The sequence below is a fragment of the Azolla caroliniana genome, unplaced genomic scaffold (assembly GCF_043228905.1).
Source record: "Azolla caroliniana isolate FFs.n. ecotype wild unplaced genomic scaffold, voAzoCaro1.0.p SCAF_2, whole genome shotgun sequence".
NCBI classification, from domain to species: Eukaryota; Viridiplantae; Streptophyta; class Polypodiopsida; order Salviniales; family Salviniaceae; genus Azolla; species Azolla caroliniana.
The window spans coordinates 27,929,775-27,948,256 of record NW_028230437.1 but is presented as its reverse complement, the minus strand read 5'-3'; the positions used below and the strand labels follow the sequence as shown (position 1 = coordinate 27,948,256).

Genomic DNA, 18,482 nt, shown 5'->3' with positions numbered 1-18,482 from the left:
CCATAGCCACTTCCAATAAGCATACAACCAAGAGTCTTGTATATTACCATATCTTCAAAATTTACAAGTTGCTGGCGTAACAGCCAAACACCTCCTTAGCGATTCTCTACCCATTTTTACCGAGTATTGGAAAAATGGGATTTGCTTACCTAGCATTCCTTGGGTTGATATGATTTGCCCTTGTCTCTTGTTCAAGTGTTTCAACATTATACTTGCAACTAACTTGAACTAAACCCCTGAAAACTTTAGAGTTTTTATTAATCTAGGACATTATTGCACAATCTTGAGAGACTAAGATATCACAACATGCTCCAATGGCTATAAAATTATGTGAATCTTGAACCAAAGTCGTACAAAGGAGGTCAAGTTGCTATGACTTTACACTTTTTATGAATGTGACAAAAGGGTCAACCCTTGGTGGTTATATTTGTTTACCATTTTACAATTCAATCGATAGATTTTAGGATTTGCATCTTGATTAGATTCTCTTTCTCAACAAATTTACATGTCATTCCAATGGAATCTTCATATAAATAACAAGGGGATGGATAACAATACACTCGATTACAAAGACTTAATTTCTTGGAGAAACATCTACTCGTCTTTTCACTTATGCAATACAAGCTTGTAAGTGTGACTGAAGATATGGTTTTAGAAATGCTAACAAAACAAGAGATTATGTATGATTACCTCCCACATATCAATAATCTAAAAGAGTTGCACTTGGAGCTCCACAAAAAAAAGGCGTTACCTCAATTCAATGAGTCTCATGTTACATTCATTGTAAAAACGCCTGAATAACAACTACACTTTTTAAACTTTGAACTGAACTTTGTCTTCACAAACTCATTATCCATGGTCAAAGGCAATTGCATTATTCCCATTAGAACACAATACTAAAAACTAATTATACACTATCCATTGACAAAGCACATATACATAAACAATGCGCATAACTTGTAAGTTTGTAACATTAAATGATAAAAGCACAAGTTGAATCACCCAGGATCAACCACTTACATGACATTATACAATTATTTTGAATGCCCATATAAATGTAATGTTTTTTACATTATGCTTTAGCAGATAATGTTTTTGCTGACAACTCTGTACACATGCTCCAACATGCATTCATCAAATGCTACTTTTTCTCTACTGACCATTCTCACCATAACCAAAGATGCATCAAGTGTTTTTTTACCTTTCTCTAGGCAACCCCTCATACATCCAATAAATCCTATACAATATCTGAAGCTGAATTTATCTCATATTTGTTTCCAACTTGGAGAACCATCGTTCAAAGTCTATCAAACGAGAGGGTCGACGCACAACCAAAGACATCGTTCATTGGGGAAATGTCATGATTCAAAAACATGGATGATGGGGGTCCACGATTCTTCATTGAATCCAACAATCCCGAATTCGATTTCAGATCCACGTATTGATCAACCATTCGAGATCTTTGTGAAATACCAGATACCATTCCATGGGATGTATGTGGATCAGATACACTCGATCCCCTTCCATGCAAGATGGCCACAGCCATCGCGAACGCCTGTAAAGGTGAGAGTGGTGCTCGAAAGTCGACTGCAATGAGCCCATTTTCATGAGGTGCAAGACTAAGATACTCATCTTCATTATCTCCATCCTGTCCAAGCCACCATCATTCCATACAAATTTTATTAGCAAACTTGTATCCAATATATAGATAGATACATAGATAAGCAAACACATCAAAATACCTTAAACTTGTTTTGTTTAGTTACTCAAAATACACTTGAGTTCGCAAAAAATACCAGAATACCATGACATCAGGCTGAATTTACAATTGCCAAGGCTTTCTTGTAAATTTGGTAGATATAGAAATATTATGGTTATGTATTGGAAAGTTTGGGATGTCATCCTGTTGATTTCATACATAAGAGAAGGTGAAACAAAGCTCCGCACAACTTTGCTAAAGATTTGGTAAGACAGAAATCTATCTAAGTCCAGGTTGGCCTAGTAATTAGGGCACTTGCCATGTAAACCACATGTCAGGAAATTTAAATCCGATTGCTTTCTTGTCACATTTGAAAAAGAGAAACAAACGAAAAAAAAAACATAAAGAGATTTAAGAAGTGATATGGAGGTTCAACCTGTTTATATAATACCAATTGTTTTCCATCACTCTTGTGGGATCCTAGCCTCAATGAGCTACTGCTCTCCATTCCTTGCGAGGTTTTGGGCTGTTGATCACTCAGAACCATCATTCCACACCCGAGGTCCCATCCTTTACAATCGCACTTCCCACCTTCTTTCCATCGTTTGATCAATGGTGGAGGTCCTTTTGAGTCAATACCGAGTGGTCTCCCATGGCATCCTGATGGAAGAAGCACGGTTATATTTGGTTGTTTGTAACTTTCATTCTTGGGATCGAAACAACTTGTCTCAGCCTCCACCTCGATTTCGGAATCTGATCTTGAAACGCACAACATAGACTGGTCATTCAATCCGATACGTTCATGAAGTCTCGGCACTTCAGGATACTCGTTTACAAGCAATCCTGAATACACACCGGGTAAACAATTCGCAGTAATAATGTTAAACCATTTCTCTTTAAAATGACCAAAAAAAACACACAACAGAACATCGTTATCCATATTGCATAACGAAATACACAAATCATACCTTCGTCACCTTCACTATGTATATCCAAAGGCACATTGATTATCATGGCCGCTAGCTCTGAATTCAGCCCATTTTGGCTCAACCTCATGGGCATATCATGGGATTCGTCAATATTTGTACCCACAACTCGGTTACTTTTCTTTGCTTTTCTTGCCCATGTCTTTGAGTGTAAGCTCCATTTCCGAGATTTTTGCTTTCGCTCCAAAGAATGCTCAGGAGATGCTAAGTTGCTTGGTATAAGGCTTTGTGATACATACCACGCCGATATAGCACTAGGTGACGACATACTCGAGTATCGACCGTCTGATGAGGGAGAGGTTGAATTATTCATAAGAATGTTGTTATAGCTAGATTTAGCACCACAAGCATATGAACCACTCTCCAGTGACGACGAACTATTCATCGAAGAATAAGAATATGAATAATCGTCACTCTGTATGGGACTTGAGTCCTGAGCCTTCGCCATCGAAAGCACAAATTCGGATCGAACCGACAAGCTATTAACATCTCCATGGCATCTTCCTTCTTGTTTCCCAGTGCAGAGAACACTGGACACTGTCATTTTTCCAACGAGCTCTGATGTAAGTTTTTCCTTGGGACTCCAGTGTTTCCATCCTTTCTTCCCTTTCCTTTTGTTACTTTCGCCTCTCAGGGAATAAAACATGTACCGCCAAGCGCCCTCATCATCCCCAATCCTTATATCTTCCATCCAAATCTTAGCCGTAACAACTTCATCATAATCATCGAGCAGGAAAGTATAACTGGGCAAACCATCTCTCAAAGAGCATTGTAGAAGACCATGGGCAGATCCTCGTGAACTTATTGGTTCACTTATAGTAGACGTCGATCCAAGACAACTATCTCTTTTCGATACAGATTTTCTACTCGGAGATGACTGACCTGGTGAGGAGGACATCCATAGGGCATCCATATCTACTTCTTTGGCAAATTCATATTGAATTTGATTAGCGAGGCTGCTCCGAGTCGATGTCAAATTATACCTTATATTAGCATGGTCTAATGGATCCTCTTCCACAGGGCTTGTTTTTTCTACTAAATCCGTTAATGACATTGAGGAGCATCTCGGAGAATCAAAAACTTGTGTCGATGAAGACCAAGGATCAACACTCCATTTTCCGTAATTAAGTGTTAGATCCTTCTGAGGTCTATTATTCATGTTAATTTTAGCCACCTACAGTAGGTGAACAATTGTTTGGTCATTAATCACAACTTCTTCACCAGTAAAGCAAACGAAATGATTTATTTCTTCTCATCTTGTGTTATGATCCTTATATGAATTAATTTCTCAGGCATAAAATGAAGAGAAAAAGCAAAACAAATGCAATGACACAAGCTACATAAATGCAATTAAATTTTTTCCATTTCATCAAATAATAAAATTAATAGGTTTTTAATTCCATGCCATACATGTAAATACTTCGGTTTAAAACCCAGCAAACACATGTGGTTGGTAGGTAGGTTCTAAGACTCATCATGCACACGTGATTAGTAGGGTTTAAGATGTGACTAAAAGGGTTTAGAGCCTATCTAACAAATATGAGTACCAATGGTTAAAAACCCATCAAACACATGCACGTAATCAGTGGTGCAAATCTCATTAAAAAAACATGCAATTAGTGGCTCAAAATACAAGGCCATTATTTGAGTTTAAAACTCATGAAATGCATGTAATGCAATGGTTCAAAACCCGTCAAGCACATTTCAATTAGGTTTAGGCATTTCAATGAAAGAGGTAAAAGGGTGATTGAATAAATACCTGAGGATGATAGGTAGACCCTCGGTGGAAGGGTGAGATAGATTATGTAAGGTAGGTAACTGCCCCACCCACCACCAAATGAGACACAATGGAAGCTAAACAAATAAATTAAGTAAGACAAAGAAAGTAGTGACTTCTCTAATTTGGGAGTAAAATGAGGATAATTAAGTATTCAAATGCCCAAAAGTAAATCAAAAAACAAAATGCTCTTCTCATATGCTCCACTCCTTATGATTCTTTTGGGTTGTGCCACGTCATGCAAATGGTGGTGGTGGTGGTGATATCATGCCCATTTGGAATTACTGAAGAAATAGGCCAACAAAAGTAGCAGAAACAAGAACAAAAAACGGAGATGGGTGTTTTCTATTTAGTGTATGTATATATAAGGTATGTGAGCAGAAACATGGTTTATTATATTGTGGCTGCTTTGTCTTCGGATTCTGAAAGAGAAGGAAATACAGAGAGATACAATGGACTACGCGAGGAAAGGAAAGGCATCAGAGGAACAGGGTATTGTTTCTGTCTTTAAGTGAAGAAGAAGAAGAAGAAGAAGAAGAAGAATGCAGGAGGAGGGGATAGATTAGATAGATGTTATCAACATGTGTGTGTGTGTGTGTGTGTGTGTGTGTATGTATGTATTGGGAGGGAAAACAAAACAACAAAATAACTCATTTTTGAGTATGTGTGTGTGTGTTGTATGAGAGAGAGAGAGAGAGAGAGAGTGTGTGTGTGTGTGTGTGTGTGTGAGTGGAAATTCTCTCTCTATTTATCTGCTTACAGGCAGATATTATTATACTAGTCTCTCTCTCTTTCTCTCTCTCTCTAATAGCCACATTAACTCGGTTCTGCACAAAGCCATAACTCACCATAATTCTCATGCCTCTCTCTCTCTCTCTCTAGACATACTCCCTCCCTAGGCTGCTCTCTCTCTATCTCTCATTCCTCAATTCCCAAGGAGGAGAAAAAACAATACAGAGACAACAAAAAGTAAGGAAGGAAGGAGTAGGAGGAGGGGGGATGCATTTCTGTAGGAAGTAGATTCTGTGAGAGAGACAATTTGATCACAGAGAGAGAGAGAGAGAGAGAGAGAGAGAGAGAGGAAGACTCTGTTCTCTATGTGGTTCTCAGAAGCTTCAATTCCTGTGTAACTACATACATACATACATACTAACAACTCCTCCCCCATTCCAAAGAAAACTGAGAGAGAGAGAGAGATTGTGTGTGTGTGTGTGTGTGTGTGTGTGTGTGTGTGTGTATGTCAACTTCAGAAGTTTGTCTTCCCACACAAGAGAAGAAGATTGTCTGTCCCCCCCATCACTTAATGCCCCAAGTGTGTGTGTCTGTGTATCTATGTATTCTATTCTATTCTAATCTTTTGTGGATGTGTGTGTACTATGTGTTTTGTATCTTTTGTGTATGTTTAGATTTGTGCATGTTAATGTGGGTGTTGTTGTTGTCTTTGTTTTGCATGAGTGGATCGTTGGATCGGTACAAACGAAATGTATGTGAGGTGGGGTTATGTACATATACATATGTATATACGTATACGTATATGTGTATGTATATATGTATACATATACGTATGTATTGTGCTTGTCTCTCTCGCTACAAGCTTTTCCCTCTTCATCATTGACATCTGAATTCTCCTCGGTTGCATATCCCAACTTGAGCAACGACGACTTGCCATGTGAGTCGACTTTTGAAGGTGGCACTTTCAAGCCTCGACAATTTTTGGGTAGCAAAGTGAAGCCATTCGTGACTACATACATCCTTTGTCACATCGTAGGAGGTTATCTTGTAACACTTCTAGATCTCGGGGACCCTTCTTTGGACATTCGTGAATAAGATGGTTGGGGTCACCATATCATGTTTCAAGGACAATAAAATATCATCATCGTACTACTATGATTGTTGTTTTGCCACATTCTCTACCCCGTTGTGTGCTACTGACTACAATTTATGTTACGTGCCCACGTAGTTCTTTTATTGACATTGCAAGCTCGCTTACAATTATGTGTCTTTATGGCATACCATCTCTTCACACGTATCACCCACTTCTTGTTGTTTGACGTGTCAACCTCTCGTTCATTTTGTTCAACGATATGTCCTTCATTACTGATACGCCACCCACTTCGACGATATGTCCTTCATTACTGATGTGTATGTTGATGTGTATGTTGATGTGTATGTTGATGTGTTGTTTATTGTGGGTTTTCCACTTTTTGCTTAATGACATTTTGACCTCTCCTTTAACTGGTTCTTATGACTATCCATGACATATATATCACTATTTATGTGCCACAAAATTCTTACTTGCTAATATGCATTATGTTCAACTTTGTTTGGTGACGTGTCATACACGACACACTCCATGAATTGTGCCACTCCTTGTTCATTGATTGATTTGCCAATTATGGTTGTTGATGATATTGGGGCTTTGTCGACATGTGATGGCAGCCAATCATCGTACAAATGTCATTTAACATCCTTGTGGCCATTCTTTGTACTGTGAAGAACTCATAGTCACTTGAAAATCATGCTAACCATTGGACCAAGTGACATCATATCAAGGAACGAGCCTTTACGTTAAATGAAATATTGCCATGTCATTGGTTGGAATTTTAACAACCACAACCTTGTCATGACATCAATTTGTGGAACATATATCAAAGTTGCAACACATAAAATAACAAAAGCTTGAAGCTTAATCATTTTTCTCTCGTGAAGAAATGTCAAGTTATTCCAAATTATTGATTTACTCCCATAAATCTTACCAGAACGCAAAAGAAGAGAAGACGGAGAAAGTGACATATACTAACACCTTCTTTATAGTAGAGCTTGATGCCAACTACAATGGGGAGATAAAGTCAAACTCAAAATTGATAGTGTTTTCTGAATTGTTATAATTGATGAGCCAAAATATCATACTATACGTTTATTACTTAGAATGATTTAAAGTGAAAGATTTGTTTCGCAGTTGCATTACATACCAACCCAATAATTATAAAGGCTTACTTTGAGTTATTGCATACAAATTAATATTATTACGAGAGAACCCATCCCAAAGCACGACCAAAGAATGTGTAACAAACCATGTATGTCCCAACAAAGAAAGTGTATGCAATTGTCTTGTGAACCAAAGGCTTGTATGCCTCAATAAGAAAGCAAACACAATTGCTGGAGGGGGATATTGTACTTACTACCACCTTGGTGGATATGTATGTCAAATGTGAGATGATTGCAGCAACAAAGAAAGTGTTGAAAGGGCTTCATGGTCGAAATATAGTCTCTTGGCATGTGCTCATTGCTGGGTATACTAAGCATAATCAAGTTCATGAAACTTTAGTTCCTGCTCAAGTGAATACAAAATGAGGGCCTTTCCCCATACCTTATCACCTTCATATGCATCTTGAAGGCTTGTGGTAGCTCAAGAGATATAGAAAGAGGTAACAAGATATGCAATATTCATTGTAATAGTGGACTATTTTGTACATATATTGCCTCTGGCCACTTTAATTATAATACCAATGGAGGATATTTTTTATGAAAAAGAAAAATGCGAAATTGTGTTGTGAATTGGCATGAAAGGTCGCAACTAAAAGACAACAATTGACTGGATAATATTGACAATTTAGTACCTAATCAAACTAGCTTATGGTTAAGGATTTGTCTACTTAACATACGTAAGTTTAGCTCATTATTTGACTTAGTAAATACATGTTTCCATTCTAAGTAGAAGCATTCCTATTTGACTTACCACAACTTGTACACCTCCCTGTTTTTATATATTGCAGTGTGCTTTAATCTTATATTGTACATCCCCCAAATTCACTCCCATTGTTTTCACATTGGATCGTGATTATTAAAGAAAGTTTCATTTGATCAAGTCATTGAATTTGGCATTCAAATTCAATGTGAATGTGTATGTTTCGACTAAATTATAAAGTATGAACTAAATGTTTGGCAATTTGTTATTGGGTTGTGTGCCTTAGTATTTTCTTGTTTCAAGTCTCCGTAGTTCAATTTCTAATATTTGTTAGGATCACGCTTAGATCGTTCGAATACTAGAATGTAAACCTATATATCGTAAAACGGTCAATTATTGCATCGATTTTCGTATGTAGTCACACGAAGAAATCATCTATTAACATAGCCTAATGAAGGCAATGTTATCACTTTCCTTGCATTACGAGGACTATATTTGTAAGCCATCCATATTAACGAGAAATTGTTGACTTTGGTTGATTTGTATCATGTCAATGTTCACCCCCCTCAAGGGGTTGTGAATCATAAAGCCATAGTTTAAGGAGGAATTATAAATGTGGTAAATGGTAATATCATATTATAAGGAGAAAATATTTGAATATTGTGAATGATAATAAGTCATGTTTTAAAGAGAAACCCCGAGCATTAATTCTCATTTGGACAGGATAAAAAAAACTACCACAAATTACCCATGTACAACTACAATTATGGACAAAAACCATGCACTTACCAAATGGTTGTTGCTTAATTGTGTGACAATTAATGTGCTACTTTTGTATAAGGACCACTTTAAAACCAAATTAGAATAGTAATGGTTGAGTGACGTAAATGATGACCCCAATGGTTGATCATGCTCTTAAATATTATATTAGAGATAAGTAAATGAGTATTAATAGTTGTTACATTACACTAATTATATGGATTAGCTTCAATAAGGTATAAAATTCTTTAATGGTCACTTATTCACATTGTTTCAGCAATGATATTAGCTTGTACAGAGATGAATGTGTATTGTTTTCATTCTTCCAAATTTCTACAACATTATGTTAGATTCCCATCATTATACTAGTGTGTGTGTGATTCTGGTAGTAATTGTATTTTTTACCCTTCGATTATGAATTGTAAAATCATATTTTTAGGAGAGATTGAAATTGTTGTAAATTTACAACTTTGAAGAATTTGTGTTAGTGCATCTTGACCAATAAGGACCTACGAAGTTTGAGACCCATGATCTTGAGGTTTGAGTTACCATTCAACTTAAGACCATATTGGTAAAATGTATGGTGTGTGCATGCTCATGTATGTATACATGTGTCATGTGTCACAGTGTGTGTTGGTGGAGTTTTCACACAATTACAAATTGTATGTCCACATGAACAATAAGACATTGCCCATGGTGAAATGCGATGGCATTGTATACATATTCAATCATACATATGTTGTTAGGGGAAATTGCCCATACTAGGGCATTCGTACCGCTCTAGTATGTGATGTTTTGTTCACATTTCCCTCACTTCATTATGCTCAAATTCGAAATTCATATACATATAGTAGATATTTGAATCCAATTCAGGAAACAACTCTCGAGAGCAAAGTAGGTTAATGCACGTACTCTGTAGTAAAAAAATATACTAGTTACTAACATGATCCCAAAAACTAAGCCATAATGAGAACCCAAAAAGAGAAAAAGCATAGTCATTCAAGAAAAAATAACTAATGAAGTTACCAAAGTTATGTTAGCATCATTGCACTCCCTCGTTTTGTGTATAACTTAATGATTTCTATGATGTATAATTTGCAATAGTCATGTTTCTTGAATGTGGAATTAGATTTGTCTCTCCATGCATGCATGCATCCTTATGAAGTTTTCATCTTTCTCTAGGCAATCAAGCATTGGTTAATGCTTGTCTATGGGCATCACTCAGCCATTCTTGCCCGAGTTAGTGATATAAATAAATTGCAAGAAAGCAACCATTTGAATAGGATGTCCTTTCTTTCATTCAATATATTACTTTATTATAGGTGGCACAAAGCTTTATTTTCATGATTTAAAGTTTCGATTTTATGCTTTCCTTAAGCACAAAGTTTTTATTTTTGTGAATTCAAGTTTCAACATTGAGTTTATATGAATGTATATCCACGTCGAGATTCGAAACCAAAACTAAAGTTGACAATGTTCTCAATTAGTGTCATTGTAAGGTTTGAGAAGTTCAACGAAAAGTTGTCCACATGCAACAATTAATGATAGTTAAGAGCCATTGATTTTGGCCTTCTTTTCCGTCTAATGGAGTGTCCTATATTCTCGTAATAAGTGAGACTTTGACGAGCGGCCATAAACTTTGATATGATGATGGACAACTATCCACGATGAGCTTTTTAATGTGAGAGTTTTGAATGATCTAGTTAAAGTATATTTTGCTTTAGTTTTAACATGTGTTTCCATGGAAAATTTGTTTAAAATATTTTATTGGAATCTTAAAAAATGTTACAAAAACTCAAATATGACATCATTACTTGTATAGAGAATTTCCGCATGCTTAAGATTACAATAGATGTAGTATGATATTTACGATGTTTTGACATAGAATGACATTTGCCACGAGTATTTGATAAATGTGGCTATGCGATGATATGACTACAAGTATATACGTTTAAGTTTTCCAAAACATAACTCACAACTATGAATTCACACTTTGAACATAACAAGATAAAGATAAATCAACATCTCGATTCCAACATTTGAATGACTCAATAGAGAGCTTACCATTACCTTTGAGAGATGGGTGCAATCTCCGTTTTACAAGCTAGCATGCCATAATTCTCCAAATATTTAGTGTGAACAAAAAGGGGATCTTAGAGCGACGTACTAAGTGGTGCAAACAAATATTTTATGACAAGCAAAATGAAACGTCAAGAGTAAGGTGTGTGCTAAAGACCAAAGGATGTTGGAATGGAAGCCTAAGAAAGTGTATTTGTAGGATTTTTAGACTTGAGGGAAAGATTGACGTTAGATATTGCTAGAAGAATATAAATTCATGTTTGTTTGTGGTGTGTGTTACTATATAGATACATATCATATTTAAAGTTGATCGATCTACATAATTTACAAGAGGTTTACTAGAATATTGTTAGTGTCTTAGCTAATTCAACTAAACTTTAAAAAATCAAAAGGGGTATATTTGCAAAGAGTCGGGGATATCTCTATTCTTCTCATGTAAGGAAAGCATCTAAAATACCCAGAGAGTTTAATAGCTCTTTATCAAACCCCCTCTCGAGCAATTAGATGTGCTAATTCAACAATGCTGGGGGTTACTCCATCACAATCTTTGCTCAATATATTTTGAGGGTCAACAAAGAGCATTCCCCCCCCACCCTTCTCCGTTCACCCAATTCTTGAGTAAATACATGGTCAACTATATACGAGCTAATCAACCAAACCCTCCCTCATGGTGTGCACTCTCAATTGCAACATTCATTAGTAAAGTTATTGAATATCGAGAGTTGCTACTCACTTTCACATGTATAATGTGAAAACGTTATATATTGATCTCATAGGTCATATTTGACCTCCGAGGACGACAATAAAATCTTGTCTATCGATCTATCTATCTTTCAATTAGGGACAAACTCGGAAAACACAAGGACAGGGGCATTTTGGTAAATAAAGGAAAATCTTTACAGGGGCATATTCCGAATTTATGAATTCGATTTCCTTATATCGATATATATCTCTATGATCGACAGAATGCTTTTGGTCTTTTTGATGCTAAGCGTAAGAATGCAGAGAAAACAAACGTGAGAAAACAGGAGGGGTTTTTCAATCTGCGGGGTTTCTTCCACCTCCTTCTTCCGATTTCCTCTCTTCTACAGGCGAGTTCTTCTTCTTCTTCCATTGATACACGCCTGGGTTTAATCTTTGCTTGGATTCATGGCATACAAAGATACGATAATAATGAATTTGTCGTCGTACTATTTAAAGATATATAGTTTTGTTTTTAAATGTACCAGATAACCATCTGTTTCAAAAATTTACAATAATACCCCTTGATTTTCAAACCTTAGCTACAATAAAGGTCTGGTAATTATTTTTTGAAAATCCGAGGGAATTTGATGCTGATTAATTTGTCGTTTGAAGTTTTTATCTCAAAAAAATCCCTGTTTTTGGGGCATTTTCCAGAATATTCAACTTTTTCTAAATAAATAAATAAATAAATTGTATATAGTGTTTTTGTAATCTTGGGCATATTGCTGAGCTTCATTTTTTGAAACATTTCAAGAATAATTTCAAGGGTTATTAAAAACTAATGTGTGAATCATTCTTTAAATATATGTTGTTGTTGACAGTCATATGAACTGCATATAAGATTTCAAGATACATTCGTATAATCTTTCAATATGACTTAAATGATGCTGTTTGATGGCAATCATGTTATGTAAACGTTCAAGAATGATGCCTGAGATCAACATCTTGAATGAAACAATGAGCATGGGTGCATTTTTCTTATTGAATACTGATTTCCTCGAGTGTAAAGACAATCCTGAGAAATCAAGTTGACTAGCAATTGAATTTTTTCTGCTTTCGGATATTATGAGCTTAGAATTCAAATGAAGAGTGAAGGATAGAAGATCTGAAATGGAAGCAACATTGATTTTTTTATGAATGTATTGCATTGATTGGAATTTTGGAAGTTTTGCATCAATATATTGAATTGATAGAAGATACGAAATGGGAACAAAAAGGTGGGGTTTTTATTAACTGATTGAATTGATTAGTAATTAGTGAAGTTTTTCTTTCTGTTTGTGGATCCTATGAGCTAAAACGAATCAAATGTTCAATGAAGAATACCAGAACTCAAAGGCGGACCAAAAGTATTTGCACAATGTTGATGCAAGTAGGTGGAATGGAAGGGAGCAGGCCAACCTTCTTTGAGATGTCGGCAGCCCAACAGCTGCCAGCAAGTTTACGAGCAGCATTGCTATATTCTATGGGAGTAAGTTCACATTGTATTTCTAATATCAAACGAAATGAGTACGATATCAAGCCAAGTGAAATGAGAACTATACAAACTTTATCTTGTTCAGATTTATGTTGAGATAGTTCTCATTACACTTGGGATAGTTCTAGTTTCATTTGATATAGTCCTCATCCTCCGTTCTATTGACATAGTCCTCATTTAAATCAAGTTATTTCTAATTTCAGTTCTAGGTAGTTCTTATTATACTTGATACCAGTTCATTTCACATAGTTTCCAAAGGAAATAAATGTTTTAGCTTGAGACAGCATTTTTTTATGTTGTTAATCACACATCTCAATGTGGCCAATGATAGAGAATGATGTGGCTGAGTATAATGCTAGGTCAAGTAAACACTTTTTGTGCTTTTAACCACACATGATCATTCTATGGGAGTAAGTTCTTATTTCATTTGAGATTTGGATGCATGTTGGAAGATCTCTATATGCATTTGCTTTTGCATGTGAGCAGGGTCTATGAATGTATGAATATCAAAATATCTAAGCAAAGCATATATTAAGGAAACCAGAAAGCCATTCTACCATAAATATAAATTAAATAGAGAACAGTGAAGCTAAATATGACAATTTAAGATTTCCATCAATAAGGCAGGATTAGAGTTATGAAAAACTAATGAGGAGTGTAAGAAAGAAAAGACAGAATGTGAATCCAATATTTCGATCTATCAGGTATCACTTATGTCATGTTCATCTTAAATACATAACCACCTCACCATCTATTTATAGGTATATGTAACGTTTCACCTCTTTAATGAGATTTCATGCTCTTATCCTATGTGTGTTCACATTTCCCTACATTCCTTGTGGGTATGCTCACATGCATTTCTTATATTGGTCATCCTAAATGCTAAGGAAGGGCAGACTTTCATCTTACCCCCATTTGCTACACTCTTAACTGCCACTTTTTGCTTGTAATCACCCATGTTAATGTGGCCACTGGATGACAATAATGTTTATTTTTGTTCCATTGGTTTTTGCTATCAGTTAAACGTAATGCATAACCATTTACATATGTGGGTAGGTTTTGGCACAAAGAAGACCAATCCTCCATAAAGTTCTAGACCATAGTGATGAAGCTTTTGGGCTTCTCATGCTTGTGCTCGAAGCACACAGCCTCAGAACAACTGGTTAGTTCTTTTGCTGATTTCATTGCATGATATTTCACGAACATATAGTCTCTTAATTCTTTAGTGATGAATTATATTATGCGTTCTTTTGGTTTTTTAACATTCTAGCTTCTTTTTTGTTTTATATAGATGCCTCGTTCTCAGAGTCACTGTACGGATTAAGAAGACGACCTGTAAATATATCCACACATCCGGATGGCCAGACTACAGGGAAGGTGTTCTTGACAAGGAGACAAAGATTGCTTTCTCTCTTATTTCTGGTAATCTTGGTGTTATGCTAAAATTTCGTTTGATCAATTAAGAAGATAGTAACACTGTCACAATAACTTAATATTATGAATGCTGTTTCAGATAGGCCTGCCTTACTTGAAAGCAAAAGTTCAAGCTCTTTATGAATCTCAGAGAGGAAGCATGCTTCATGCCGCGATGTGGGGAAGAGGAGACATAGACCAAGTTGATGGAGATGAAAATGTTAACCAGGAGATCATGGTTGTACCGGAAGTAACTTCTAACCAATCCTTTAAACAAAAGATGAAGGATCTGCTTGTAAAATCATATCCTTGGATTCATTCAGCACATGAAGGTAATTTATTTAAATGTGTATGTGAATTAATTTCCCTAAGGGAAGGAATAGAATAGATGTTTTATTGTCCATGATGAGACCAAATTTGACCTATGGGACCAAATCAACATATCATCTTATATGTGACTCTTTCCTAAGAAGGGGGTTACTACTAAGAACTCTCTATGTGAAAATAACACACACACATATGTGCACACCCTTCTTCGTGGATATTTGAGTATGACACATACATTATCATGCTCATCTAACAACTCATCATGTTTCTCATGAATTACCTTTTATGTATACGATAAGTGATATTCATCCTATATTAGTTGTTGAGGTAGCATCATGGCATCATCACCTCCATTAGTCAATGCTTGAATAGAGGCCCATGTAGATGCTAAGGAAATCCTGTCACATGGCTTATCACTGGAAAGATATTAACTGTTCTCATCAGTTAAGAGAGAATGCTTTGGGAATTTTCCAAATGGCTTAGAAAGCCCAATATTTGTTGAAGGAGCAATTTTTGTTGAATATCATGCTAGGAATATCTATATCCTGCCACTATTTGAGTCCCTGTGTATATTTGTTTTCATTGTATTTGTATTTGTATTGCTGGCTACTTCAGTGGAAGTATTAGAATTTTATATTCTGCACATCAAATGGAATGTGACAAGTACTGCCGCTTTTTCTTTTCTATTAAAGGATATAAAAATTACATTCCCTTAAGACAAAGATATTACTTTGTAAGAGATAATGACGCCCTCTGAGATTTGTATTACTATGTGTCAAAATCTAATCTAAATCTGTCATTTCAAGATTCTCAAAAGTTTGTTTCCTTCAGTTCTTTTTCTATACAAAAATTTTGCATTTTTATAATGACAGGTTTATGTTTTACATACCAACTTCTCTACCTGCTTGATGCAACTCATTTCTATTCTCCAGCATTACAGATGATGGGTTTGCAAGTTTGTCGAGCCTCTGGTCAAGAGCTGGTATTATTGCTTTTATATTGTGTGTTTTGGAATGAATTCATAACCCTACAAGAGGCTGACTAATAAATTGTTTGAACAATATATGAGTCTGTCAAGGCCTATGGATATGCGATGAATAGACCTGGAAAGGATTATATAAAAGATTTTTGCTCATAAATAGCTACTATCTTGGAGAGAGTGACAATTAGTTTAGCAAAACCTTAATTATAGATTTGTGCTTCTTTTCGTTACTTGATTGTATTATTATTTTTATCATCAGATGGATGCTTCATCTCAAATTGCAGAACGAAGGAATCGTGAGTTCGAAAGGCTTCGAGGTCCACGTCTAGCGCAGGCATGGTTTTCTAGAGATGTTGTTGATGATGATTTCAATCCTTCAACGAAGAATTATGACTATGTTTACGACATTTCCTTTTTATGTTGCATGCAGGCTCTCCAAAGGCTTGCACTCAAGACTATATATAATACATTGGATTTTGCACAAACTGGCCTTATTGCTTCAGTTTTTCTTTTCAAAGTAAAATATGTCGAGGATCATATCCATATCCATATCCATTTGCGCATGTAATGTGTATTTGTGTATGTATGTAATATGAATGTGTGTACATGTAATTTGAGTATATGTATGCATATGCACATATACCTATCCACATGCACATATCCCTGTATACATATACACACATAATACAAATATACATCAGAAGTGATATCTAAGGCATGACAGTGATTTTGATCTTGTAGATGATTGAGTGGTGGTATCAGTCTGCAGAGGAGAGGGTAACAGCTCCTACCGTATATCCAGCGCCACCACCACCGCCTGCACCCAAGGTAAGATTAAGATGTTTACATTTGTTTATTGAATTGAAATCACGAAATTTAGAAACAAAATATGTCTTGATATTTCCTTCTGTTCTATAAGGTTGCTGAAAAAGGGATTCCATTGCCAAAAGATAGGAGAATTTGTCCACTTTGTTTGAAGCTACGAACTAACCCTGCACTCATCTCCACATCAGGATTTGTCTTTTGCTACCCCTGTATTTTTCCTTACATCTCACAGGTAAGAAATATTTTTTGCACAAGTAATGAAATGAAATTCTCTGCTGCTTTTTATTACGAGTCAGATCTATCAATTTAATGATAAGACATGTTTTTTTTTATATTACGAGTTTATCTCCTGATCATGTGATTTTACATCAATTTTAGCAATAATAATGAACTGAAATAAACCGATTAAGATTAAGACCAAAGTACCCAACTGACCTAAGCTATGTGCAGAGCGTTTCCCTAGAACAATTGATCTGAAGGGTAATGCATCAATGATATATCCATACAAGAGGGTCAATGCATTCATGTAGTGAATAGGATTCAACCCAAACTATGCATATAATTTATATAATTATCCCGAACTTCAAACCATGGAGTTGATTGAGACCTGATCCCACCACCACCATAATGTTGTGAAACACAAGCTTTACCAGAAAGCAATCATGTTTATACATTTGTTTTTTTTATGCAATTTCAACAATGTAACTTTGTATGGACAGTGTGTGTCCTGATCATAGTTATCCATACTGTCCTGACCGTAGTTATCCATACTGCCGTGGACCCATTGCGATGGGTAGGCAATTCTATCCTGGTGTTGCTAATATCAATTTCATAGAATCCGTGGTTTTGCATTGATCCCACCGACGACCTTAGTGTTGCAAAGCACAGGCTTTATCAGAACACAATCATGTTTATATATTTGTATTTTTTTCCAATATCAACGAGGTAACCTGATGCATCTGTAAGCGAGAATTCATGGGGTCAGTCTAAGTTCTCTTGCATGATGCATATAACCAAATGAGTATTGTATTTACATTGTGCTTTAGTATGTAATGTTTTGTCTTCTGATTACAATTCTTAAACATGGCTACCTTTTGTTTGCACAGTACAATCGATGCCCTGTAACACTAATACCTGCGAAAGTCGATCAAATTAGAAGGCTATACTACGACTCATAGAATCAAGCTATCAACAAATGCCTTGTACAGTTGTACAAAACAATTGGAAGCCAACTTTTGGCTATCAAGGGGGCTTTTAGGCCATGGATGGTGTGTAAGCTCAACATGACAGAGAAGAACTGTTCAAAACATAATTGGGGATATACAAGCCGACAAGAATGGTTTGAAACATAATTGGGGAGATAGAACCCGACTCAGGACTGGGGAAAGATTATCTTTCCAGGATGGTATTAATGAAATTCATGCAAGATAACTTATGTATAATATTTTTCGGTGAAAGTAAATCAAAGATAAAGGGTTGAATGATATGATCTGTCTAAGTTGTGGTAAAATATTTCTCATTATTTTACTCGTCAGATCAAAATATGAGTTTATCATATTCATTCTGATATGAGTATAATCTAAGCAAACATTTGTGTACATAAACAAGTTTTAATGTTAATACTAAGTATTAATGGTACAGTAATATAACAATTACTGAGATGTTCTTAGCAAAATGAAACAGTATGATTAATCAACCATTCCATGATGGATAATGCCAATCTATGTCG

At 35.7% G+C, this 18,482-nt stretch overlaps 2 protein-coding genes across 3 annotated transcripts; one reads left to right on the top strand and one right to left on the bottom strand.

Annotated features, from left to right (window-relative positions):
* Window positions 1–1,005: 1,005 nt before the first annotated feature.
* LOC147868011 (uncharacterized) lies at window positions 1,006–4,788 on the bottom strand. Its single transcript, XM_087315942.1, has 4 exons — window positions 4,445–4,788; window positions 2,668–3,859; window positions 2,136–2,542; window positions 1,006–1,648 (listed from the first exon to the last, which is right to left on the bottom strand). Exons 2-4 carry the CDS (start codon window positions 3,842–3,844, stop codon window positions 1,298–1,300), a joined length of 1,935 nt encoding a protein of 644 aa, XP_087172068.1. The 5' UTR covers window positions 3,845–3,859; window positions 4,445–4,788; the 3' UTR covers window positions 1,006–1,297.
* Window positions 4,789–13,028: 8,240 nt separating this feature from the next.
* PEX12 (peroxin-12) lies at window positions 13,029–18,237 on the top strand. 2 transcript variants are annotated; one of them, XM_087315939.1, is made up of 10 exons: window positions 13,029–13,200; window positions 14,263–14,368; window positions 14,498–14,628; window positions 14,720–14,951; window positions 15,819–15,928; window positions 16,188–16,262; window positions 16,359–16,445; window positions 16,670–16,756; window positions 16,848–16,985; window positions 17,860–18,237. In XM_087315939.1, exons 1-10 carry the CDS (start codon window positions 13,045–13,047, stop codon window positions 17,929–17,931), a joined length of 1,194 nt encoding a protein of 397 aa, XP_087172065.1. In that variant the 5' UTR covers window positions 13,029–13,044; the 3' UTR covers window positions 17,932–18,237. The 2 variants fall into 2 exon arrangements, with proteins under 2 accessions (XP_087172065.1, XP_087172066.1); XM_087315940.1 differs by lacking the exon at window positions 13,029–13,200 and adding an exon at window positions 13,569–13,616.
* Window positions 18,238–18,482: the final 245 nt, after the last annotated feature.

Bases quoted from the DNA above. Each gene is read 5' to 3' on its own strand.
- LOC147868011 (XM_087315942.1), bottom strand. From the start codon at position 3,844: ATGAATAATAGACCTCAGAAGGATCTAACACTTAATTACGGAAAATGG. The intron at 2,543-2,667 runs GTATGATTTGTG...GTGTGTATTCAG, and splicing joins ACATAGTGAAGGTGACGAAG to GATTGCTTGTAAACGAGTAT. The intron at 1,649-2,135 runs GTTGAACCTCCA...TGGCTTGGACAG, and splicing joins AATTGGTATTATATAAACAG to GATGGAGATAATGAAGATGA.
- PEX12 (XM_087315939.1), top strand. From the start codon at position 13,045: ATGAAGAATACCAGAACTCAAAGGCGGACCAAAAGTATTTGCACAATG. The intron at 13,201-14,262 runs GTAAGTTCACAT...ATATGTGGGTAG, and splicing joins CATTGCTATATTCTATGGGA to GTTTTGGCACAAAGAAGACC. The intron at 16,757-16,847 runs GTAAGATTAAGA...CTGTTCTATAAG, and splicing joins CACCACCGCCTGCACCCAAG to GTTGCTGAAAAAGGGATTCC.